Source organism: Muscardinus avellanarius (assembly GCF_963383645.1).
Source record: "Muscardinus avellanarius genome assembly, chromosome: 9".
NCBI classification, from domain to species: domain Eukaryota; kingdom Metazoa; phylum Chordata; class Mammalia; order Rodentia; family Gliridae; genus Muscardinus; species Muscardinus avellanarius.
Window position 1 is genome coordinate 4,799,122 of NC_137795.1, and position 25,142 is coordinate 4,824,263.

Below are 25,142 nucleotides of genomic sequence, written 5' to 3' on the forward strand. Positions count from 1 at the left end.
AATCGGGCCGCACGGGCCCAATGGCACACCAGCGCTGGTCTCTACCTTCCCCGAGTCGGTTCTGCCCTCTCTCAAATTCTGGGGCTGTGCAGGGAAGAGCTGGGGAGCAGCACCTCCTCCCACCAGCAGCTTCTGCAGGCATGGGGCCCCCAACCCCGACACCCCAGGAGCCGGAGTGTCCCAGCATCCAGGGCACACAGGAAAGTCCTTGCAGAGTCCAGCAGTTGAGTCCTGGCCTGAGGAGCTGGTGTCTGGGGCTCCTTGTCATCCATGGAGAAGGGAGCTGGGGAGCCCTGGGCCAGGACTTGGGGTTCGCTGACATCACAGGAAGGCGGCTGGTTCGTTCTAGTCATGGCTTTGACTTTAGGGGACGTGGGGAAGGGAGCGCTTAGGGACTCTAGAGTGGGTGTTGCTCGGGAAGCAGCTACCAGATGAGCCCTGCCCGTGGTGAGTCAGGAGTACAAGAATGAAGAGGTGAAGGTCTTCTCCCACGGGCTCCCAAAGTCTCCCGTCTCCTTCCCAATCACGTCCACATTTCTGGCTCTCAGTTTGTCTTGGATCAAATGAAAAGCACCAGAACTTTCCCTGACCCTCAGCTCCCCCAACCCCAACTAAAGTCTCTGACTGAAAGGGACCTGGATCTGTCCCACTGCCCCGACCCCCAGGAGCTGGGCACCTGGGCATCAAGATGCCAGGCAAGCATAGGGGAGCCTTGGGGCCGGCCTGCACTGAAGGACGCTCCGGCCACCCAAGCAGGGCCTCTGGCTGACCTCAGGGTCCAGGTCAAGCCTGAGAAGGCCCCACATCCAAAGTCAAATGCCGAGGGGCTGTGGGTGGGCACCCCAGCATCTTCCAATCAGGTCTCTTTAGCCTCAGCTCACTAGGCCTCAGGCCTGGGCTCGGGCCATCACCAAGGCTGGCCAAGACGCATTGCGGTGGCTCCTGGGCCTGGCTGAGGCGGGCAGGGACGTGGGTGGAGGGGGAACGGATGGAACGGCTTTCCAAACTTGAGGAGTATTTACAGGTCAAATCAGGGCCAAGGGACCACAGTGGGCGGGGCCAGTACCAACACAGAAGGGGCAGTACCAGTGTGGGCCCTGCCTCCCTCCCCCTTGGGGAGGAGCTCAGCAGCCAGCCCAGGACCTGCCCAAGGGGGGAAGGCAGGAGCACGCTCAGGCACCTGCCCGCAGCTCCAGGCTGTGCAGGAGGAAAGGACGAGGGACGGGGTCTCAGGTGGCCAGGTTGTCGGCCGGGAGGCTGGACATGCGCAGCTGGGAGCTGCTCTTGCTCAGGATAGAGAGCTGTGTGCCCCCATTCACCCCACTGCTGGCCAGGGACGGGTGCCGGTGCTTGAAGTCCATGGTGAAGTAGCGGTTCACCTTCCAGCTCCGCCATTTCCGCTTGATCTCTGCCTGCACCTGGGGGGAACCACCACGGCGTTACTCACCCTTCCCTGGCCTGGGGCCTTCCGGGGCTGCTACTGCCCCTACCAGTACCTGGAGAACTCAGAACTTTCCAGAACCCAGGTCATATGACAATCATGTCCAGATCTCTCCAGAAGGCTGAGATTCGCGGCTCTCACTCCTTCCCAGGGGACTTCCGTGTGAAGTCATGGGTGAGAACCACTGAACTCCCATTCTGTCAAGCACACCCTGTGCATCCCTGGGCCTGTACCCATCCCCTCCGCTTCCTGTTCCCATGTCCACAGCAGGCTCTGGGCCAGCTACACAGGTGCTCACCCTCACCCCTCGGCCTTGCTCCAGCACCTCTGTTCAAGAGCATCACCCCATAGGCTAGAAAGGGAGCCTTAAACCAAAGTTCTGGAAATGCGACCTTACTATAAAGCTTCCAGTCTCTCCCTGAGAGCCCTTCCAAGTCCTCACAGTCCCTGCTCTACCTAGGAATGGGCTGGGGCCAAGCTGGCCTGCTGGGGCAGAACTGCATGCTGGGCAGCTCCCGGCTCAGCAGCCCTGTCCATCACAGCCTGCCTGGGCCCGCCCTCCTCCCCGCCCACTCCTCCTGGCTCTGGAAGAGGTCGCAGGCGCTCTGGCCCTACTGGGCGCAGCTCTGTGCTACAGGTGGGCTTTTTTGCTGCATGGGAGAGGTTTTGGCACAGGTGGAGGCTGTCAGGAGAGGCTGGCATCACATGACACTGGCAGCCACATGACCAGCATCCTTCTTTGGGCACTGGGGCCTGGCAGAGTCCTCCTCATGGAGATCTGGTCCCCAGCCAGTCCCATCTCTACTGCTGAGAAGCCTGGGCCAGGTCCTTACCTCCCCATTCAGAAAACAGTAGAGAACAGCCACCACGAAGCCCTGGGGAGAGAGAAGAGAGGAGAAAGAGGCCTGAGAGTGCTGGCAAAGGGCCTTCTGAGGCCATGTGGGCCAGGCATGGGTGCAGGCATTGAGGGGAACACCAGGAAGTCGAGAAGGACCACAGCCTGGATGGGGCCTGCCTAGCGATCTGGGTAAGATTCTGTTCCACCCGGTCTACCAGTCCCTGGCTTTGAATTTCACATGCCTTTGGTCAAATCCTTTCTGTTGCCAATGGCTAGCTCAATTCCACTTTGTACAGGAAGCCTTCTTTAAATGTCCCAGAATGTTCTCTGGGTTTTCCAACTAGTCCACAGGCTCCAGAGGACAGGACCACTCCAGGACAGACAAGCCTTGTGGTCTTTATCTATCACCTGCCCCTTCTCTCCCCTCCCTGGGCCTCACAGTCCTGTACCAGGCAAAGCAAAACACCAAGTGGTCCGAGCACTTGGTACTGAGTATGAATTTAGCTATTCCACATCTGCACCAAACAAAGCAACATGTTCCTTAGCACTGCAAACCAGCTCCGGCACCATGATTGTGCCCAGGCTGTCATTTGAAGGTGTCAGTGGAATGGTGTCTGGAAGATGTCAGAGAGCACAAGGATGGGAGCCCTGGGTCCTGGTTCCTAGTTCGGAGCATTGTCTATAAAACTCCCAGCCCCAGGTGAAGAGCCTGAGAACAGGCCCGGGGAGAACCAAGTCGGTGTACATGGAGTAACCTTCTGACCATCCAGCTCGAATGCTAATGGAAATTGGTGGCTTAGGGAGACACACTCCACCCCAGAACACCAGGAGAGGTGACCTCCCCTTGTGGAGCCACTGTCCCCTCACACCGAGACCTGCGTGTCCACAGCCCTGATCCTCATTCCTCCCTGCAGGGGGCCACTATTCCACAGCTTTAGGAGTCCCCTCACCTGTCCCCATATGCGCCTGCTTGCCCCTGCACCTACTCACTCAGGGCTCTGTGGCCAGGTCCCGTGCTGGTATCTCTGTGCTAAGGACCCTGACTTGGGTGAAACAGAACTCTAGCCCTCGTGGGGTGCATGTCTAGCAGGCAGAAGTCAGGATGTGAATAGACGGGGTGGCTCTCAAAACCATCCCACCTCACAGCACAGGCTGATGGACAGCTGTCACCTCTGATCACCCAAGGATATCAGACTTAGTGACAGACAGGCAGACCTTGTGGCATCTTCTAAGAGCAGCGGGCAGGGCTCTCGCCACACACTTCTCTTCTAGCATTCATTTCAGAGACAGACGCATTGAAGCTGCGTGCAAGGTTAGAGAGATTCCGAGCTACCCAGGACGGCGGCCAGGGTGCACATGCGCCATGCCTACCTGAAAGGAGCCCAGCCCCAGCTCAAACACGAGTCTTTCCCTCTTGCTGACGTTCTCTGGGGAGAAAGCGAACACGGTGTAGTGGATTCCAAAGAGCGGGATGAGCAGCAGGGTGGACCGGGCCAGGCGTCTGTTGGAAGAAAGCAGGACGCTTGTTTCGGAGGCTGTTAGAGCTTGGGATCTGAGCCACGAAGGGCAGAGAACCCAGCCCTGGCCCCCAGCTCCCCAAGACCTGCTGTCCATCTACCTGCTAAGCAGGGCCTCCTGGAGGCCACAAAAGAGGATAGCAGACCAGAGCTCAGGCTTCCAAAACTCCCGGGACAATGTGAGCGAGACTTTCCCCAGCAGCAGGGCACCGAGTCAGTATCCTACAGAGCCACTAAAAGTGACACTAGATGTATAGGACCCCCACCTAGTGATGTGCAAAGCCTTTAGGGAGGAATAAAGTCAGAGCAAAATGCAGGATGGGACGGAGGAGGCTTGAAGCGAAGCAAAGTTTCTCCAGTTCTAAAAGAAAGCTTCAGGTGCCCACAAAGAGCTTCTCCCAAAGGCCACGGAGATGGCGGCTTCTCTGAGTCTGGGGCTAACCAGGGACATCATGGAGAAGAGCAGAAGCCGCAGCTGACGGGGAGGGCGAACCCTGGGTGGACCGCAGAGGAGGACTCACTGCCCGTGGGGAGTCCTCGAGCAGGAGGAAGGGGCTGCCAGGAGGAGGTGCGCCCTCCGAGGTGGGATGCGCAGGGGAGCTGCCAGGCCTCCCGAGGCCCGCTCTCCAGTGCTTCCCACCCCCGCTGACGCCTGGGCCAAGAATGGGTGCAGCCCTGTCCCAGGGTAAAGAGGGCATAGAGGCCCCTGAGGACAACACCTGGAGCAGAGGCACTTGTGGGTCCTGCTCTGCGGGGAGGGAATTCTCCCAGAGGCTCTCCACTGGCCCCAGTGGCTCCCCAAGAGCCCAGCCTGCCCTGGGTGCAGTCTGCCCCTCGGCCACACCCTGCCCGGCCCTCTGGCAGGCCAGACATGCTCCCTCAGTAGAACCAGGTCCATAGAAGCAGGTTTGGGAGGGCGCATCTGGTTTGGAGCAATCGCACAGTGCACCTCTCCTGGTCCTGGCCTTTCTGGGAGAGAGCATTCTATTGCACGGGGGACCCCAGATTTCTAGAAAAGTGGATTTCATGGAGTCTATGTGAGGCCTTGGTGTCCTGGTTTCTATGAGAGAGGGAAAGGCAGCAGGAAGGAGGAGGGGAAGGGAGCGGGAAGGTGGCACAGATGGAGGAGGAGGAAAAAGAGGAGGAGGAGGAGGAGCCTGAGACCTTCAGAAGAAGGAAACCCAACACAGAAAGGAAGAAGCCCTTAGGGTATGAGGCACCTGTCCCCTGTCTGCACACAGCATATTTTGTGGGCCTTGGGGAACCCTGGACCAGAGCAGGGCAAAGATCCAGGCGTCCGCACTCTCAGCCCAGATGCAGCCCTGAGCAGCCAGTTCTTTCAGTCTTCCTCTTATCTGCCCATCTCTGACCCTGGCCTCTGAAGGCAGGGGTGGGCCCTTGATTATCTCCACTCTGCCCTGCAGCAAGCACATCCTGGCCCAGAGCTGACATCCGGGGTCCTTAAAACCGAACATTCAGGCACCTGTGCCCTACTTATCTCTGGCCAGGGCACAAGAAGGCAGCAGGTGTGTGCCCACAGACAGAATGATAGTCCGAAGAGCAGAGGACAGGGGCCAGAATCGCACATGCGCAGCTGAGCAGGGCTCTGCTTTGGTCCTGCCTGAGGACTTTCTTTAAAACAAATGCCTGTTGAAAGAGCTGAGGATGTGGCCTGGAACAGGCCTGTGTCCCTGCCTCCCATCGGTGGCCTTGCCTCCTGTAAATGGACCCTTTCCAGGCACTTGGCCCTGCAACCTGAAAAGGGGCCTGGGAAGCAAGACGTCGAGCCTCTCTAGCCTCCACAGTGGCGTTAGAGGGCTCAGGTTCTGACTGTAAAGAGCAGTGATCTTTTGGGCACAGACTCAGACCTTCCCAGCCACCACTCTGCGGGGGTCCCAGGGACATCATACAAGGGCAAGAGCCCCCTCCCCAACAGCACAGCACAGGAAGGGACTCCAGGTGGGGACCCAGGGCACCCCAGGGGCCGCTCTGGCAGACAGGGCAGCTAACACAGAGGAGGTGGCCTCTAGAGAAGGGCCCTGGCGCCTGTGCGCTTCTGAGCTGACTGGAGGCCTTGCAGAGAAACCTATGGCGTGAGCCTCGCGCTATGAGCTGCCTGCCCGAGATGGTGACACAGCAGGCCCTGTCATGCCCCAAGGAGAAGAATCCTGAAACGCCAAGAGTTCCCAGCGACCAGAGCTGCCCAAGTGACAGCAGGCTTCCGGGGAGGCAGTGGTGTCCCCTGTCAGTGGGGATGTCCAAATTGAGGCTGGCCTTCTGGTGGAGACATCCTAGGACACAGTGCCTAGGCCTCACCCTGCCTCTGTGATTCTGTTTTGTTGTCTATAAAATGGGGACCATACAAGGCCCCTCCTCACAGGGTGGCTGTGGGGATTAGGGGGGTCACTACCAGTCTGCACATCAAGTGCTCGGAACAGTGGCGTAAGGACCCTGCCCGGTGCAAGGGTAGTGGTCTGTATGAACTCAAGTTCTAAGCTCTTAGAAATAATTTTGCAGTTGCAAAGATCGAAGCCCAGAGAAGTGGGGAACTTGCAGAAGGTCACACAAGAGGCAGCAGCAACAGAGCCTCCTCAGCACCTGCCAAGCCCCGGATGCTCCTACCCGCCACAGCTCCATCCCCACACCCAGCCCACCCCCCCACCCCGCCCCAGACCACGAGTTTACAGAGAACTCACAAGACACACGGACACCAACATGCAACAGCCGGGGAATGGGGCCAAGCTGGGAGGCACATGGCGGTTCTCCACTGTCCTCCAGCGCGGCGGGACGCGAGCTCCAGGCAGTGGCAATGGCGGCTGCAGCATGCGTCCCCCTCCCCTCCAGGACGCCCGGCCACAGCCACGGCCACACACACTTACAGAGTAATGGTGGACAGTTCTGACATCTTGCAAGAGTGCTGCTGAGCCCGCTGTGGCTTGCAGTAGCATTTCTGCACGCAGCTGCTGGGTGTGACAAGATTAGCACTTGTGTCAGCTGGGGGCATCAGGCAAGGAAGAGACTAAGGTGGGCCTGAGGGAGCTCGTTCACGGGAAGGGCGAGGAGTGCAGGGGCTGGCGGAGGGCGCGTGTGAGAAGGAGAGCGAGCCAGGAAGTAGAGAAAGTGGGAGGCCAGGACAGAGGGCACAGATAGCTCTGGTCAAGGAAATGCACTCCCCTCCGTGTGCCTGCGTGTAACACACAGGTGTAATTAAATGAGATTAATTACAATCGGCAGGTGGCTGGGCTCAGAGGGAAGGTGCGTGGGCCTCGGCTGGGGTGCAGCAGAGGCTGACCCCAGACTTGGCCTCCCGCTCAGAGCCCGGTCTTTCTGAAGGTCCCTCAGCGAGGCGAACAGCTGGGGACTCAGGCCATGGACCTCACGCCCTGCCTGGCAAGGGTAGACTGGCTATAAAAGCCACCTCTGTCCTCTGCATCCCCTTACCCCCTGCTTCCTCCAGCCCAAGCCTTCCTCTCCCAGTGTCAATGCACAGAGCGGGAGCCGAGGCGGGTCAAGTTGAACGCACTGCTCGTTAGGCCCGCATCGTCCACTGGGACAGCCACTACTCATCTGTGGCTACTGAATGACATTAATTGAAGTTAAATCAGATTAAAACTCCACTTCCTCAGTTATCCCAGACACATCTTACAGGGGTGGCAACTGGCGGTGACCCTGCCGGACAGCACGGGTGCCAGGCATTTCCAGCACCATGGAGAGCTCTACTGGACAGAGCTGGCTGGACTTCTCAGTAAGAGTTCAGTGGGCAGCAGCTGGAGACCAAGAGAGCAGCTTTGGGGCACCGTGCCGTGGGCTGCAGAAGCAAGTCCCTTAAGGAGGTGGCCCAGGGGCCAGTCTAGCCACACATGCTGCCAGGTGCAGGCAGGGGCTCTCTTCATCTCTCAGGGCCTGGGCTGAGCTTCCACGTCTCTGGCCCTTCATCCTGCCTGAGTTCAAGTTGGCGGAAGCCTCAGACCAGCAGCATCAGCACCACCAGAGACCTGCTGTCATAATCTGCATTTTAACAAGAGCCTCCTCTCCCAGGCGGGGCCTCACATGGGAGTCAACGCATGAGAAGTGGCGTGATGAGGTATTCCTGTGTCTGAGAAGCTTTTCACGAGTCCTCAAGGAGTGTCATAGGTCTGCTTTACATATACACAGAGAGAGATGGATGTAAGCAAAGATGCTTTTCTCAGGACTTAAAAGAGCTTCACTGGGGTGTTCAGGAATGGTGGCTACTCTGTTGTTCCAATTTATTATCTCCTTTGCCCAGACTGAAAGGTTGGCCAGTCTCCCCTATGGCCAGAGACCCTTCAACCCCAACTGGGGTGGACCACAGGAACCAGGGCCAGGAGCCTGAGACCCCATGTTGGCGGTGGCCATCGGCCTGCCCAGCTAACACCCTACCCTGAATCCTGAGCTGCTCCCCTGAGATGGCTTGAATTGGCTTCCAAAGTTTTCCTGGACCCTATATATTTTTTGCAGTCAACACAAGGCCCTCAATTTTTTTTTAAGTATCCTAAAGGACATTTAGTGGCAAGTTAGCTGGGATGTTGGCTCTAGTGGGGGCGGGGGAGGGGCAGATCAAGAAGCAGTAAGGCAGCGGTGAGTGACGCCCGGGGGTCCTCAGGGGAGCCGGACCTAGGGAAGCAGGGGAAGAGGCCCCTCTCCCAGAACACAGCTCTCCCTCCACCCTTCAGTGGCCATGCCCAAGGACTGGCTGGGAAGAGACAGAACAAGAGCTGAGCAGGAGCTGGGGAAAGAAATAGAAGGTGGAACATGAGGACAGTTGGTGGAAGGGGAAGAGGGATTTCATTAAGAGCAAGAGATCAGCCATGGCAGCTGATGAGCGCAGGTCTGGGTGGGCTGCCGGAGTGAGAGAGCCAGAGGCTGGTGGCAGGCGCAGGGCCTGCTCTGCAGCTCAGGGGCCTTGGCTTCCAGCTGGGCTCTGCCATAGCTCTGCTGTATGTCCACAGGAAGGTCAAAGCCATCCCAGGTCTCAGCACTCACACCTACCACCCAGGGGACCAGTGCAAGGTGGCCAAGCTCCGAGAATGGCTCAGTGACCTTTGTGTACAGAGCTGCCTGGGCTGGGGCCCCAGGAAACACGCAGCAGGACGCTGTGAGCGCCCTTTGCAGGGAGCGTCCTACCTTCATCACCTCTATGATACCAGGAGTGAATGTGCTGCTGGACCCTGGTGGTCTGAACTGAGCACAGCCTACAGGTGTGCCCCAGAACCATGTCCAGTCCTTAGGAAGCACACCCCCTGTGCACACCAGCACCCCAGCCAGAAAGCGTAGCCCCACTGATCTTGGGAGCTTCCTTGCCCACTGCTGCCCCCCCCCCCAGCACGGGGACAGAGCAAGCCAGCTCTGTGCACCCTGCCAGCCTGGACCAGCCTCAGCTAGGGAGCTGAGCACGGCTCGAGGCTCTGTTTGGCCACTGACTTGCTGGGTGATCTTAGGGACTGCCACTCTCCTTCTCTGGGGGCTTCTGCATTTACAGAAAGGGAGATGATTCCCACTGCCAGCCCTTAACAGACACCGTGAGCTCCAGGCTAGGGCAGGGCCTTAACAGACACCGTGAGCTCCAGGCTAGGGCAGGGCCTTAACAGACACCGTGAGCTCCATGAGCTCCAGGCTAGGGCAGGGGGCTTTGGAAGCAGGAGACAAGCCCCACGGGAAGTGGAAACTTCCCGCAGGGGCAAAGCGCCCTGGCCAAGCCTCCTGGCACAGTCTATGTTGGGATAGGTGCCCTGTCCTTCCTGGTGGAGTTTAGGAAGTCTAAGGGTGCGCAGATGATTTTCCCTCCCCGGGCCCCAACTCAAGAGGCAGCTTCCAGTGTCCATCTTCGAGGTTAGAGGCCATGCCAGGCCATGCCAGGCCATGCCAGGCCATGCCAGGGTGAGGACTGAGGACTCAGGAGGTGTCTGCCCCCAAACCTCACCCCTCCAGCCAGAACCAGGTGAACTCAGATCCATCCGCCAACACCAGGTAACCCTACCCTGCCCTGGGCCAAATGCTCGGCCCTAACTCCTACCCAGACCAAAACAGCCCTGAGCCCTGACCCATCCCTGACTCCAAAACCTGGCCACAGCCACTCATTCTACCAGAGTGTGTGTGACTTAGTCCCTCTGCGGCCTGCTGGAGACAGGCCCCACGGGTCCTTCGGAGGCGGGACACGAGTGCCATCTTGGTCTACAGAAGTCAAACCCTTAGCGTCTGAGCAGCAGGAACCAACCTACAGGAAAGGGAGTGAATGCTGGTCTGAGGGCACAGGCAGGGGGTCCTCTCGGGTTTTCTTGGGGACTCCCAGGCTTAAATTTGTTCTGGAAACAGAGGAAAAAACCAGAGAGGTGTTGTGGGCAGGTCTGAAGGGACTCTGCAGCCCAATTGGTGCCCCAGGAGATGCAGGCACGGCCCAGAATATCCCTCTCCACCCCCCTCCAAGCCTCTAGCCTCCTCCCCATGCAGATCCCCCCCAATAAGAGCCTATCCCTTCCCCAAGCCCTCTGGTCTGGGGATACTTTTACACAGGCCTGGAGCCCACCAGGGCCTCTTCTTCCAGGAAGTGTCATTTTATATGTTTTATACCATCTCAGGTCTGTAGATCCCTTGAGGACAGGTGGAAGATGTCACCAAGCTTGGAGCAAGGGCCTGCCTGCACTGTGACCGCAGTCTCCCAGTGGACTGAGCCCACAGCAGCCCAGTCCACTGTAACCAGCCCCCGTGGCTGCGAGCTGGGACTACTGCTTAACACTGCTCACCTAGCGGACCTGATGCGCTGGGTGTGAGTGAGCATTAAATGCACAGGCCAAGTTACAAGAGCTTTTTGAAGTGCAATTCTTAGCGGCATTGTCACTACCGTGACTATTATTAGTTCCATTCACCAAAAGGGTGTCCCTGACCCCAGGAACATTCAAACGTATAGCTGAAATCCACGGGATCCAGCAGATTCCTTGTCTAGCATCAGCCCCCCACTGCCCTGCAGACTTCATCCACCTGCGGTTTGCATCTTTGAGGCTCAACACTAGCAGAGGTTTGGCTTTTACAATACAGAAGAAAAGCATCCAGCTTCTTTCTTCCTCAGATGTCCTGGATTAACACTTGAAGGTATAAGATCTGTGCTACTTCAATGGATTCTGGCCTCTGTACTATGACAGGATGCCACAGTTCCTGGGATGGGGGCAACTGAAACTCTGGCCCATGCTTCTTTCTTATCAGACCCTGGGGGCTCTTGCTGCCTGGGGCAGGGTGTTCCAGATGGCAAAGTGTAGGATTAGGGTTGAGAGGAGCATCCTAAGTAAGTTTAGGCTGAGCTGAGCCTCTGTGTGTATCTGGGAACAGGCAGAGTGAGGGAAAGGATCTCCTCACTGGAAGAACACGCCCCCCACCCCAAAGAAGGCATCCCAGGGACCTCAGAAGAAGGAACAGGTCCTACCAAGGGAGGAGAGAGAGCCTGACAAAGCTCAAAGTGAGAGAGATGCAGACAGCAGCTGGCTACTGGCTTCAAGTACAGAGAAAACTGGTGGTGGTGGAGCCAATTCACAGTCAAGCAGAAGACGATGAGGCTAGACACAGGGACAGTTTCCAACACCAGCCAGGGAGGCGAGGGGAGCAGCTGGGCCCTACCTGTGACTGAGGTGAAGTCAGAGCTGAGATTCTAGGGCAGGTAGGTAGTGGCGATTTTCTACTATACAATAGACACATATAATCAAGGGTTTGTTAAAAAAAAAAAAAGAACTTAGAAAAGAATGTGTCTTTCACAATAGAATATAATCATCATAGAAGCAAAGAAAGTAGGGTGAATATTCAGGCCCTGGGCTGGATCATTCCCCATGGGAAAGGAAGGGCCCCCGAGGGAAAGGTACCCAGCTGGGCAGACATACAGGCCAAGAACAAGCTCCATCTCCGACCCGAGAAGCTCCAAGGTACCTTCAGGAAGGATTCGGGACCTGTCTCTGAGTGGCCCCTTCCTGTAGGAGAACGGCTGGGATGCTGGGGAGCCCTCTGCTCAGATCTCTCTGCCATCCCTCATTATTCCCTGGATTCATCAGGGCTGGAAGCCCCAGGCTGGGGTCTCTGATGAAGGCAGGATCCAGCACCCAGGGACACTGAAAATGTCACAGCTCCTTCTAACCTGCTCTGGCATTGTGGCAGTGAGGGGCACAATTGTTCTGTGTTTTAAAATGAGTAATATTTTAAAAAGTCGTACAAGTTTGTAAATGTAGACCTTGCAAATATGCTTATTTCCAGGTATTTCAAATTTGTAAAATTTTCTCTTATCATGACTGGGAATGTTGCTCAGTGGTATGGTGCTCACCTTGTACACTTAAGTATTTGGGATCAATTCCCAGTTGTACTAAAACCAACATACACACACACACACACACACACACACACACACACCAAAAAAAAAAAAAACTCACTGTATGCACTCATTTATTCTCAGTACTGGGAAGACTTACACAGAAGAATGGCAGGTTGGAGGCCAGTGTGTGGTAAATGAGTGATACCATTTTTAATATAAATTAAAAGGGTTGCAAGTAGCACTGCCTTGGGTTCAATACCCAGGACCAAAAAAAAAAGGACATTTTCAGGGTTTGTACCTGCTAAATCTCCTGCCCCTAACAGAGTGAACACAAGGTTCCTCTGAAGACTTGGGTTTCTTGTTTGCCGCTTAAGTGGCACCATCTCAGGGGCTGGTGTCGGGAGTGATTTTTCTGTTTGTTTGTTTGTTTGTTTGTTGGTGTTGGAATGGAAGCCAGGCCCTCAGCCAGGGTGGCCAGTGCTCTACCACTGAGCTACATGCCTCCTCCCCATCTTTCCTTCCTGAGATTTTAAATCTTGTAGGGTAGGCTCAGCTTGTGATGCTGGCCCCTAGACATCATCCCTCATGGCCTGCTCTTTTCTGAAGGAACCTAGGAAGCCACACATGGCTTCTACGTGCCCTCACCCAGCCAACCACAGGGGCAACTGATTTTCCTCTTTGACATGAGAAACGCCTCCCCACAGCCCACAGCCCCTCTGGCCATGCCCCCTTTACAAGTCAGCAGGGCAAGGATTTCAGATAGGGCAGGGCTGGGAGAGGGTGGAACAGAGCCAGTGGAGATGCCACAAAATAGTTATTGGAAACCAAATGGGCAGAGAAAACGTGTGTACTCCATGGTAAGAGGCTGCCCTTGAACTCAATAATCAGAAACAAATCAGATGTGCCCCTGCTCAGGAAGGAGGGGGCCGAGGAGATAAGATCAGATAGATACACAGGAGAGCTGCTCTGCAAGAAAGTGAAAGAGATACAGAACCCCTGCCTGCACCCAGCCCCGTGAGAACATCCACCTGCATCACTTGCGGGCAATGAGTAGCCCCTGGGTGTTGGGCTGGAGTGAGCCAAGCAGACAGCAGTGTATCACATGGAGCTCAAGAGCCTCCCACAGAACCACCCCCCAAGGAAGTGACCCCCAAGCAGCCAAGACCCTAGCCACCTAGGGGACCTGGTGTCCCCCTTTGGTTTTCACAGTACACACAGGCTCTGTCCTTTTCTCCTTCTTCTTTCCTGTAATGACTACGCAAATTAGGAGCTTCTGGGTTGGCTGAAGCCTAGAAGGGCAACTATATTTTAATGGTGTTTTAATGAGAAAGAAATTTTGCAAATGCCCATTTTAGGGCACCCTACCAGCCAAGCCCAAGCCTTCCCCAGCCAGTGATGGGAGTGCAGGGCCCACATGGTGGTGGCAGTCACGCCATGGTACTTACAAGTAGATGCTGGACTCGTTGCCCCCCATGTCTGGAGACTGAAGTTTCTGCACAAGGATGACAATGATACCAATAAAAAGCACAAAGTTCACCTGTGAAGGAAGCAAAAGCAGATGGAAAGAGCCCTGGGCGAGGGATTGTGTGCCCTGCCTCCGCCCAGGATACTCTCCCCCACCAGGAGCCCTCCTGCGACTCAGGATCCCGCTAGGCTTCTAATCCAAGATGGCGGCAGGGGACCGCTAAGGCATCTCCCCAGCCCCCCCACGGTATCCCTAAAACGAAGGAATAGGTATGAGAAACAGACTTCTGTAGGAGTACTGGAAACTGAGAAAGAGAATCATGCATAAGCTGAGAAAGTGAATGAGTTCTGGAAGAGATTTTTTTTTTAATTTTTTTTATTTTTGGTGGTACTGGGGTTCCTGGAAGCCCTTCTACCTCCGGGCTACACTCCCAGACCTATTTTTACATTTTATATTTGGAAACAGGGTCTCCTAAGCCAGCGCGCGCGGCTGGCTTCGAACCTGCGCGATCCTCCTGTCTCTGCCTCCCAAGCGCGGGGATTACAAGCGTGCGCCACCACGCCCGGCGAGATTTTTTTTTAAAAGTAGGGCCGGGCATGGTGGCGCACACTTGTAATCTGAGCACTTGGGAGTCTGAGACAGGAGGATCACGGTTTGTGGACAGCCTCAGCCTCTTAGTGAGTCCCTTTCAAAGTCAGTGAGACCCTGTTTCAAAATAAAGAATAAGAAATAGAGCTGGGGTATAGCTTGGAGGTAGAATGCCCCCGAGTTCCATCCCCAGTATCGCAAAAACAAAAAGAAAGGGAAAAAAAGTAGTATCAGGTGATGGAAGAGTTACAAACTCAAAAGAGACGGAGAAGAGGCGACTGTAGAGAGAGCTCCGGAGAAACTCTAGATTCTGAGCGGGGGAACTAGAAAACAGCCTAAGCATTATTGCACATGGGCATCTTTGGGGTAAAGCCGAAGCAATCCTTGGAGGAATACAATGAGAGCCTAGAACTAAACTATGAAAAATGATAGCTTCCAGTCACTGCTTCAGAAAACACTAGAAAAGAAGCCCTCCTGTATCTTGCTCATCAAAGGTGATTTGCTGTCCATGAAAATGTTAAGTGCTTAGTGCCCTTTGTCCCAGAAATTCTACTCCTAGAGATTTAGTCTAAAGACATATCCACACATGCTCAAAGTGAGGCACAAATACATCCCTTGTTTTTTATGAATAAAAGTGGAAGAACCGACAATGTCCATCCCTGAGCGCCTGATCACCGAGGGTGGCCACTTCCATCAAGGTGGAAAGGGATTTCAGAAAAGTCAGTACCCATGCTTGATATTTTAAAACTACATTAAAACAGGCCAAGAAGAGAAAGTTTCTCAGTTCAGTGCAGGGTAACTGCCAAAAGTCAGAGCAAACATCGTTCTCTACAAAAACAAGGACTTAAAAGGGACACATACTGGAAAGAGCAAAACCTATTTTTCTTAAGCAGATTCTGTAATTTTCTTCCTAGAAAATCCCCGCGAACCAACAGAAAAGGCATAAGAACAAATAGGAGAGCTCAAAAATGTAACTAAGAAAAGAAAAAAAAAATTACACGAAAACCAATAGCTTCCAGCAGTAACCCATCAGAAAATAGAATTAACAGGCCAAACTAGAACCACCTTTAGGTACAAAAAACAGCAAAGAGGAAGCACACTGACCAGGTGTGCCAGAAGAACTGGAGGAGAGAGACTGAATAAATGGAGAATCATTTCCATACTCTTGAAGAGATGACAGTTTTTTAAGAAAATCACTCCTCCTCCAAACTGTTCTCTAAACGCAATACAGATCCTATCCAGATATCAAAGAGACTTTAGATTTTGTTTTTTGGTGGGTTTTTTTTTTTTTTTTTTTGCAACTTGTCAAAAAGTTTTCCAAAGCCCATCTGAAGGAGTGAACGTGCAAGAGATTTTTAAGGAAAAAGTAAACAAGAAATAAATTTGCAGATTATGTATCAAAACACACTACAGGCTTTCCGTACTAGAACAATGGGGCCTTCGCCATGGAAACCGACAAATAGATTGGTAACAGAACAGTGAAAGTCTGAAACCAAAAATAGCATTCCAGTCTAGTCGAGAAAGGATTCAATAAAAAAGACTGAACGTACATACATTTAAAAAATTAAATATCATTTCAGACCAGACAAAAACATTAAATCTCAGCTAAATGAAAGATGTACACATACTAATTCAATCCACAACTGTGTTATGAAACAATTAAGTAGAGTATTTTTATATTTTAGGGTGAGAAAGAGCTCCATAAAGGAGAAATAAGGCTGGGAATTCATAAGACAAAGCCCAACGGATCCACTGCATATCACCTCTGTTCTCTTAGAAATGCAAGATAGAACAAATGACTACCCTTCAAACAGTGAGAAAGATATGTTGCTAGAAAATCGGGCAGAAGAAATAAATAGTCGTATCCAGAATTAAAAGCATAAGCCGGGCGTGATGGTGCACACTTGTAATCCCAGCATTCTGGAGGCTGAGACCGGAGGATATTTAGTGCGGTCCTTGCAACTCAATGAGACCCTGTCTCAAAATAAAGAATAAAAAATAGGGCTGGGAGTGTAGCTCTGAGGCAAAATGCCCTTGGGTTCCATCCCCAGTACCGCAAAAAAATATATACATCATCAATAAATGTTCAGAAATAAGTATTCAATCATAGCAGCAATATGGAGAAATCTACATGAAATCAATCAGTTACCATTATTCTCCCCAAGAATGTGCAAACATTTCAGTGGCGGATATTGTAAGTGGAGACAGTGATGTGGGGAAATGAGCACCCTTCCAGGGAGCCAGAAAGTGTTAAAAAGATTTCTGCAACAGGGTGGCACACACTCATAGTCCCAGTATTTGGGAGGCTGAGACGGAGGACTGAGGTTTAAGGTCAGTGCACAGTAACTCAGCAAGACCCTATTTCAAAAAATTTTTAAAGGGGGTTGGGGGCTTAGCTCAGAAGTAGAACACTCCTGTGTCCAATGCTCAGTACCACAAAAAACAAATAAGATTTCTGCAAGACAAGTTAGAAGCTTCTTTTTTTTTTTTTTTTTCCGGAATTGAAGATAGAACCCAGGGGCATTCTACTTCCAAGCTACATCCCCAGCTCTATTTTTTATTCTTTATATTTTGAAATATAGTCTCACTGAGTTGCAAAGGGCCTCACTAAGTAGTTGAGGCTCTCTGTCTCAGCCTCCCAAATGCTGAGATTACACGCCCGGCTACCACGCCCGGCTGGGAGCTAAGTTTTTAAATATGTACCCTTTTTGACCCATGTTGTTTCATTTCAGAAGGCATATTCTAAAAAAATATTCAAAAATGCTCAAAATTATGCACAGAACTATTCCTGGTAGTATTGTTCCTATTAGGAAAACTGCAGTATGATACATGTCCTCCCGAGGGGAATAGCTAAAGAATTTGTGTGTTCGTGTTATGGAACATAAAGTAACCATGACCGAGGAGGAGGCTGGCTTGTGTGGTAGTCCTGTTTCATTTTCCCCTCTTATTTGCATACCCTTCTGCCAGGCCCTGTCTCTTTGTCCCGAGGACACTCACCATTATGGAGCCAACCACAGGGCCCTTGATCACCCACCACAGAGCTGTGCTGTCATTCATATCCCAGCAGCTGAAAAATGGGCAGAGAGAAGAGATATGAGGTCAGAGGGCGGCCAGACGCCTGCAGGGTACTGCTGGACAAGCTGGTGGGGGAGGGGTTTGCCGCTCCTGGGGAGGGGTAGGCTAGGAGGAGAGGTCTCTGTAGGCAGCACAGCCAGGTCTGGGCATAAAGACACCCTCCCTTTGAGCCTTGCTCCCATCAAGGTAGGGGTTGGAGCCTGAGTCAGGGTCACCAGTGGGCTCCTCGGAAGGCCCTGTCTTTTCTCCTTCAGACATCAAAGCATCTTGGGGCATGAGCTCACCCTCCTCATTCCTACTCAGCTTCTAAAAGAAAGCAGGCTCTCCAAGCCGGGTCTGGAAGCAGAGGTCTCAGAAACCTGGCACCCTCTCTTGCTGGGCTGCCAGTATGGATGACCTGCCTGGGGTCAGGGCTCAGGTAACACCGGGTCTGGCCTTCGGTCTGGGCCCCAGGCTGGATGGTTTGTTGGGACAGTTCATGAGGAAGCCACTGTGAACCCATCTGTAAGAATCTCCTCTGTCTCTGTCTTTGCCTCTGGGGCACACACTCACCCCGTGTCATCCAAGTAGAACCTCAGTGTAGCCCACACTGTCACACAAACAGTTGGGGTCCCTGGAAAGCAAGAACAAGAGATCCATGATAATGAGAAAAATAATATGCCCACTTCCACTAAGACTTGGGGCTCTCAGGCACCATCATCTCCCTCACACTTGGGCTTCCTGGGGAGTCCGACCATCTCTCACTACAAGGCTTCAGGGAGGCCCACATCTCCAGATCGGAAGGCTGTCTCCACTCCTGGGCAATACTTCTCCTCGTGGGCTCCCCACAGGCAGGAGAAGCAAGACAGAGTCCAAAAAAGGGCACCTAGCCGGGGAGGTATTCCTCCTCAGGACCAAGGACACACCTGGCCACGAGGCACGAGACTGTCCAGGCCCAGCCAGTGACCTACCCCAGCCAATGATGGTATACCAGTAGAAGTATCTCCTCTCGGGAAAGAAGGTCTCCACCAGCAGTGTGAAGAGGTACAGACCCTCGATGAACAGCCAGAAGTAGTTGGACACCACGCAGTAGTGGAAGAAGACCATGACGGCCTTGCAGGCCACCTACAAGGATAGCGGGGCGTGGAGGAGGGGGAAAGGTCCAGCTCATGAGAACCTTACCCCAGAAGGTTTCCCCAGGAGCCCCCCAGAACCAGGAAAGGGTCTGAGGGCCTCCAGCTCTGGCATGCTGGGGCTCCAACATCTCAAAGATCTAAGACAGTCAACAATCCTGGCTTGAGGAGCTGGAAATTGCAGCAACCTATGGTTCTGAGTTGAAGTCACCCATGGAGGCAAAGTATACAGGTAGTAAAGACCCAGGTGACCAAGCGCACGCCCCCCAAATGGCTCATCTACCCCAACTTCCTTGCTGTGTCTTCAAGCCCCACAGAGGAGATGGGAAGAGAAAGAAGCAGACAGAGGTCCCTGTATGAAACACTTTGTGAAATGAGGACTTGGACACTTCACAGATGGAGAGAATATACACCCAGCCCCCAGAAATCTCTTCTCCAAGCCTGCCCTCCTGGCCAGGGCCCTGGAGTCTAGACTGTTCTTCCAGAACCAGCTTCTCTGCACACCACCTCCTCTAGATGTCTGAGGCCAGGGGAGATCTCAGAAGGACCCCAGCCAATCAGCATGTGGACTCCCCCGCAGCTGGGAAAATAACCCAGGGACCCGGCGAGCCCTCTCAGGTCTCAGCTTCCTCTCCACCTGCCTGCATGCTCTACCAGGCTTTCACCCCAGGAGTGCTGGGCCTTGGGGTGTGAGTGGGCAGCGTGAGTCCGGGTGGCGTGGCCGCTGCCCGCCGAGCTCACTCACGGTGGAGATGAAGCAGTGGTTGCTGTCCTGCTCGGCGTACAGGATCCAGTCTTTGATGAAGACGGAGATGGCCCTCAGCATGAAGGACACGAACAGGTTCATGTGGATGAAATTGCGGGTGCAGTGCAGCTTCCTGCATGGCCGGGCGGGGGGGAGGAAGCCACGAACCCCACACTGAAGTTGGGGTGATGCATCTCACAGCCTGGGCCTGCTCTGGGCCCACCCATGGCTTTGACTCAATGGGGCCCTTTCTCCCCGGGCCACCACCTTATTCCCACCTCTCCAGTCCCAAGGACTTCCAGACTCCTGCACTGTGGTTGCCCTACTCCATGGAGCCAGACTTCTCCCTCCAAGGGTCTTTCTAGACCACGAAGATAAAAGGCAGCGGTGCTCTGGCCCTGCTTCTGCCTGGCGGTGTGGCCCTGCACAAGTCAGTCTCCCTCTCTGGGATCAGGCTTCCCATCTGCTGCGCCAGCTGGGGGCTGCCTTCCACGGGACCTCCTAGGGGGATACCCAGAGGCATGGGGGCTCTGCTCTGCTCAGAGGGGCATCGGCAGGCTCCGATGCTGCTGGGGCCTCACCGGAAGCGGCACAGGATGACCAGGGCAGTGGTGAGAGTGACCAGGGAGGTGCTGTAGCCGACCGTGTAGAGGGCCTTCACCGACAGGTAGTAATAATCCTGGAGCAGGACAGAGGAGCTGTTAGGTGCCATGCGGCCTCTCCCCCCAGACGTGCACCCAGACCTCCTGGGCCAGAGCGCCAAGCTCCTCCTCCCTCCCTTCTCCTAGAGATCTGGTCTCCACCATCTCTACTCCCTTCACCCCACACAGTATGGGCGGTATAGCTCAGTGGTAGAGCACTCGCCCAGCGTGCAACAGGCCCTGGGGTCCATTCCCAGCACAGACAAAAAAATAATAATGATAAAAATAAAGCTTGTTGAGGCAGGACCTCAGACCAGTCAGAACAGACAGAGGCCTTAGCTAGAGAAGGGCAGGAAGCCCCTGCCAGGTCCAGCAGTGGGCCTCAATTGCTGGGTCACAGGCAAGGTCCTGTCCTGGAAGAGCCGCCAGCTGGTGGGGACAGGAGGTGGCAGTGGGAGGCCCAGCAGCTGCTTCTCAGCCCCAGAGACTGAAGGTCTTGCGGGTCCGCATGCGTGTTGAAGAATGCGGCTGAGGACACAGTCCTGCCACCGCTGGGCCCAAGCACAGAAGCTCACCTGGTCCTCATTCCCAGTGTCGTAATCAAACCCACAAGCGTCAAAGTAGTGCGGGAAGGGCTCAGACCAGCCGTACTCTGTGCAGTTCCGGCTCACCACCCCCACGTCTGCAGAGAAAAGGAAGTTCTGTGAGGCTCAGGAACCACCTCGGAGAGCCCTGATGTTCACACACAAGAATCACGGCTTCTGCAGGAACTCCAGGAGACCCACGTGTCCTCTGAAGCTGACCTCTTAACCAAGAGAGGAGAGGTAGCCTTGAAGCCAGCACCGCTGCATCCCTCCTTCTGGATAGTCCCAAATACTCACCAAAAAATGCCTGGGGCCCCTCCCCTGGGCCCTGGACCAGCACTTCTCCAATGTCAACGTGCAGAAGAAGAACTTCAGATTAATCCTAATACAAATCCCACCCCCACCATCCCCAGACGCCTGGTACATCTAGGAATCCCTCAGGTGACCAGGAGGTGTGAGTTCCGGGCACACAGTGACGGGTGGTATGTCCCATGGAAGCCCCCAGCTGCGACACCCCACACCAAAGGGAAAACCTTGCCTGCCTAATTATCAAGGCCCAGACCTCCAATAAACTAGCACCGGACCTATTAATAAACGTGTTCAGTTTTGTTTTGTTTTTTAAGTTTTGCTTTTCAGCTTGGTGATCTGTTTACTGCCACTCTAATCTTCTGGTTGATTTTAAGGCCATTTTGCAGAATACCTGAAGAGTAGGGCCAGTTGTATCATTGCAAAGGAATTTACTAGTTGCAAAGTAAAGTCAGGGCTGCCTTTTGCTCGTCAAGTCTCTAATAATTGCACCTTTCATTTCACTCTCCCCTTACCGGAAGGCCACTATGGGATGTCCAAGGGGGCCAAGGAGAAAAGCCGCCCCCTTTCCTCCAGCTAACGCCTGAGTGTGGCCCACGCTGGCCTCCTCAGTTACCTGACCACATAGGACACAGAGATGGTTCTTCCTTTCACAGGATTCAGGGACCAGGAAACTATGTAAAACAAAAGACACCTGCAGGAACAGGGTGCAGGGCACAAACAGCTGGGCAGAATCCTCCCCTCTGTGGCCAGGGCCACCTCTGGGGCGGTCAGGAAGAAGGATGGGCTGGAGACAAGCGGCAAGAGGCAGAGGCTGAGAGAGGGAAGCCCTCCGTTTCCCATTCTCCCCGAATCAGTTGAGGGATCTAAGACCAATTCTCTTTAGCCAAAACATTTGGAAAGGCCTTTCCTGGGACTCAAGAAAGTGGCAGGGGGGACTCTGCCAGGAAGGCAGGTTCTATCCAGAAGGGGAGCCTGGTCTCCATGACTTTTCCAAAGCTGGGTTCTGTGGTGCAGGTGAGGGAGAAAAGCTGTCAGGCCCAGGGAGAGCAGGAGGGCTCACTTCCTCCCAGTTCATGCCAGGCTGTCTCTTCTTCCAGCCAATGAGCCTCAGGCTGCCACTGGCAATCTCCTTCCAAGCCCTCCAAACACTGCAGAAAGTCTGGCCTCCCCTGGAGAAGCAGCACTTTGCCCAGGTCCCCGCCCCTCCCTGCTCCTCTCTGCCCATCTCAGGGTGGTGGGAAGAGGAAAAGGAAGCTGTTTTGAAAAGCAATGTGTTTGAAAAATGTGTCCTAGAGAAAAAGCCATTTCCTTTCTTTCCCTTCTTTTTGTCCCCTTTTTATAACACAGTGTAAGCTCAGAAAAGTATAAAGATTTTTGTTCCAGAACGATTGCCTGAACATTGTTCTGATAGAAATCTCCAGAAGGCGGAATGCTTCTGAGATTGTGAAATCCCGTGGTGACGGTGCCTATAGCGCTGGGCAGCTTTGTCCCTGCAGCTCCATCAGAGCACCGAACTGCAAGGCTGCCCTTCCAGATCCCGCCGTTGGCCGTACCTGGGATGCCGGCTCGCAATGCACACACTCCATCTCCACCCAGGCCCGCTAAATCAGAGTCTGGGCACGGCCTGGGCATCTGGAATCTGTGCTCTAACAAGTCCACGCGGTGACTGTGATGTGCACAATTAGTTTGAGAGCCTCTGTTCTACACCCCATCAGGGTTATCTAATCAGGGGGTTCTTAGAATCTACAAAGGAGCTTCAAGAGCTCTGTAGTTCTACCGAAATTATCTGTGCTGGGGTTCTGCCTTTTCCCCTACGTAGAGTTTTCCATGAAGACCCATCTCCCAGAAGTGACCAGCCCAAGCGTGCAAGGCCAGAGGCCAGACCCAGCCTGCAGTGGGGCTCTGGAGGCTCCCAGGCAGCCGACTCCCTCTGGCCAGCCAGCCCAGGGTTGGCCCCAGCCAATCCCTTACCTGAGAGACCCAAGGAGTTACTGTCAGTAAAATCAAACTCGCCTGCAAAACACAAATGTGGGCATGTGTCAAAACTCCCGGTGTGTCTGCTTGCCATTTTATCCAGTTTACTTTCCCTGGCCAGGATGTGCCTGGTCCAGAGGGTCGGGGTGGGGGTGAGGTGGGGGGTCACGAGGCAGTGCCACACACAGCAGCCACAGGGCTTCTGACACACACAGGCTGACACCATCTCCTGGATTTTCTCTTTTCTCTATGCTCAGGATGGTCTGTGACTCAGCCACCCACCCCCTCCCAAGGAAACAGGAAATGGAAATGGATCAGGAGGATGGGAGGGCCTCCCCAGGGGAGAGGGGGAGGGGTGGAAAAGAGCAAAGAACAGCAATGAGGGCCCAGGGCTTGGGGTTCCCTTGACGCTCCGCCCTCCAGCTCATCTCCAGCTCTTCCTTCCCTCAGAAGGAACCCAGAACTCCAAAGATTCCATCCCTGGATGTTTCTCTGTTCTCTACTGTTTTTTCTTCTTCTATCTTTTCTTTTTTCTTTTCCTTTTTCTTTTTCTTCGTCTTTTTTTTTTTGCAATGGGGATTGAACCCCAAGGGTGTCCTATCTCTGAACGACACCCCTACATCTTTATTGTTTTTTTTTTTTAAAGAAAGGTCTAAATTACCACCTGCTGGCCTTGAACCTGTGCTCCTTCAGCTGCCCGCCTTGGTACTGGGATCACGGGCATGAGTCATAGCGCCCAGCCTCTCCCTGCACTCCATCATTTCCACCCTCTTCTTATGCCCAGATCCCAGATTAGGCTGGCATTGAATCCCCGTTTCATAGCCACTTCTCAAAATCCTACTTTCAAGCTGACATGCCACTCTTGCCTTCCGTACAATTCAGCTCCTCAGCAACTGGGGGTGTCAGTATCTGCACAAACTTAACATGGTCACACCTGTGTGTGTGCACCTGCGTGTGCCTCTAACCCCTCCTTTGACAAGTGTTACTCTTCCAAACAAGCTCTTGAGGGCCCTGAAGCCAAGGGACGAGTCCCCCATTTTCCTGTGCCCCCACCCTCAGGATGGTTAATTTGGAGTGGGAGGAATCCAATTCCTGATGAGCCTGCCATTCCACCCCCCACACCCCATCCCGATCCCGATAATCTCCTAGGCTAGGCTCCTGCTGGATACACAGATGGACAGATGGACAGCAGCCTGTCCTCACCAAGGTTCCTCTTACCGATGGATCCGGTCTCCCAGACTGCAGCAGAAAGAGAGAAAGAGAGCAGTGGTAAGCGGGGCTGCAGAGGGGGTCTGTTCTCAATGACCACTTCCCCCTCCCCACCCTAATTCTGGAGAGAGCACTGCAGGGAGACCAGAAGGCGGGAAGCAGCTGGGGACAGCCAGGCATGGGAGAGATCTACCCCCAGCTCCAGAGCAGCGATGCTCAGAGCCATGATGGGGAGAGAGGTCAGAGCTCCTGTGTCTCCAACAGCCCGCAGAGCACCCTGCCAAGGGGACCCAGAGAGGAGAGGAGGCTTCCGGCCTTCCCTTCTCTCACTTCCTAGTGGAGTCACAGTCCCGCCCATCAACCCAGTGAGGTGCTAAAAGGCCGCCCTAATGAGCCATTAAGAATCGGGTGTTGCTTCACCCCCACTGCCAGAGGGTGGGGGACTGGGGGACTTGAGTCTCCAGGAAACCTCGCCTCCTGCGGATGCCTTTGCTATCTGCGGCTGCTGCTGTGGAAAGAAGCCTTCTTGGCACTGAGTCCGACCCAACGTAGATGCTGAATGAACGCTAAGGAGATGAGTGAATGAGAGCCGAGCGGCACGGAGGGAGGGAGACCGTGCTTTCTAGAGGAAGGAAGCAGGAACCGCTGACTCACAGGCTGCCACTGTGCCTGACGCCCCTCCGCGCTGTGCCCCTCACTCAGGCACGCCGCTGCCAGGCCCCTCTTCCAAGAGTCCCTACCAGGCCTGCTCTGGGTTGGACCCCGAGGCCCTGGGGGCACAGTGTGGCCACCGCTCTCCTGGATAGCAGAGGTCCAGGTGGGAGGGACACGGGGCAAAGCCATGTGGGGTGCGTGGTAAACAGACCCTGCCTTCTCTGGACTTGAGATGGGCCTGGAGCCCCAACAAGTGTCACTATCTCTCTGCCACCTCCTGCAAGCCCCTGGCCCTCCTGGGTGGAGCCGAGGTTACTGGAGTTTGGAGATTTGAAAAGGAATTTGCCATTTCCTTCTCGTGGAGAGGGAGCATTCGTGCTCAGCCCCCCGCAGCAGAACCCTGCACCCCACCTCACAGAGCTCGGCCAACCTGCCCACCCCCACAGGCTCCCAAATCGATCAGTCTAGGGCCCCGGATCTCTCTCCACAGCACCTCAATGGCCCCAGAGATCTCAAATATAGACATGTCCCTAACTGCACTTCCCGTGACCCCGACCAGCCAGCCAAACTGCCCTGGCAGGGAGGGTGCCACCATACACCTGTCCACCACGCCAGTGTGCACAAGTCAAGAACCACGCTGTTGCCTTGTGTCCAGTGTCCTCTCCTGGTGCCCAGGAGCCCCTGG

The 25,142-nt window shown here is 54.3% G+C and overlaps 1 protein-coding gene across 5 annotated transcripts in view; it reads right to left on the reverse strand.

Annotated features, from left to right (window-relative positions):
- Positions 1-1,229: 1,229 nt before the first annotated feature.
- The window catches only part of ADCYAP1R1 (ADCYAP receptor type I), a gene marked incomplete at both ends in the record, with an annotated part of 38,196 nt that continues 14,283 nt past the window's right edge, over positions 1,230-25,142 (reverse strand). Inside the window, 13 exons of one of the 5 annotated variants that reach the window (XM_080701394.1) lie at positions 1,230-1,418; positions 2,275-2,316; positions 3,651-3,780; positions 6,676-6,756; positions 13,547-13,638; positions 17,152-17,221; positions 17,782-17,842; positions 18,180-18,333; positions 19,087-19,219; positions 19,668-19,765; positions 20,303-20,409; positions 22,592-22,633; positions 23,813-23,833. In XM_080701394.1, the coding sequence (XP_080557520.1) occupies positions 1,230-1,418; positions 2,275-2,316; positions 3,651-3,780; positions 6,676-6,756; positions 13,547-13,638; positions 17,152-17,221; positions 17,782-17,842; positions 18,180-18,333; positions 19,087-19,219; positions 19,668-19,765; positions 20,303-20,409; positions 22,592-22,633; positions 23,813-23,833 (1,220 nt within the window). Of the gene's footprint in view, positions 1,419-2,274; positions 2,317-3,650; positions 3,781-6,675; positions 6,760-13,546; positions 13,639-17,151; positions 17,222-17,781; positions 17,843-18,179; positions 18,334-19,086; positions 19,220-19,667; positions 19,766-20,302; positions 20,410-22,591; positions 22,634-23,812; positions 23,834-25,142 lie in introns of all 5 variants that reach the window. The other 4 variants (XM_080701393.1, XM_080701397.1, XM_080701395.1 and 1 more) reach the window with 4 other exon arrangements.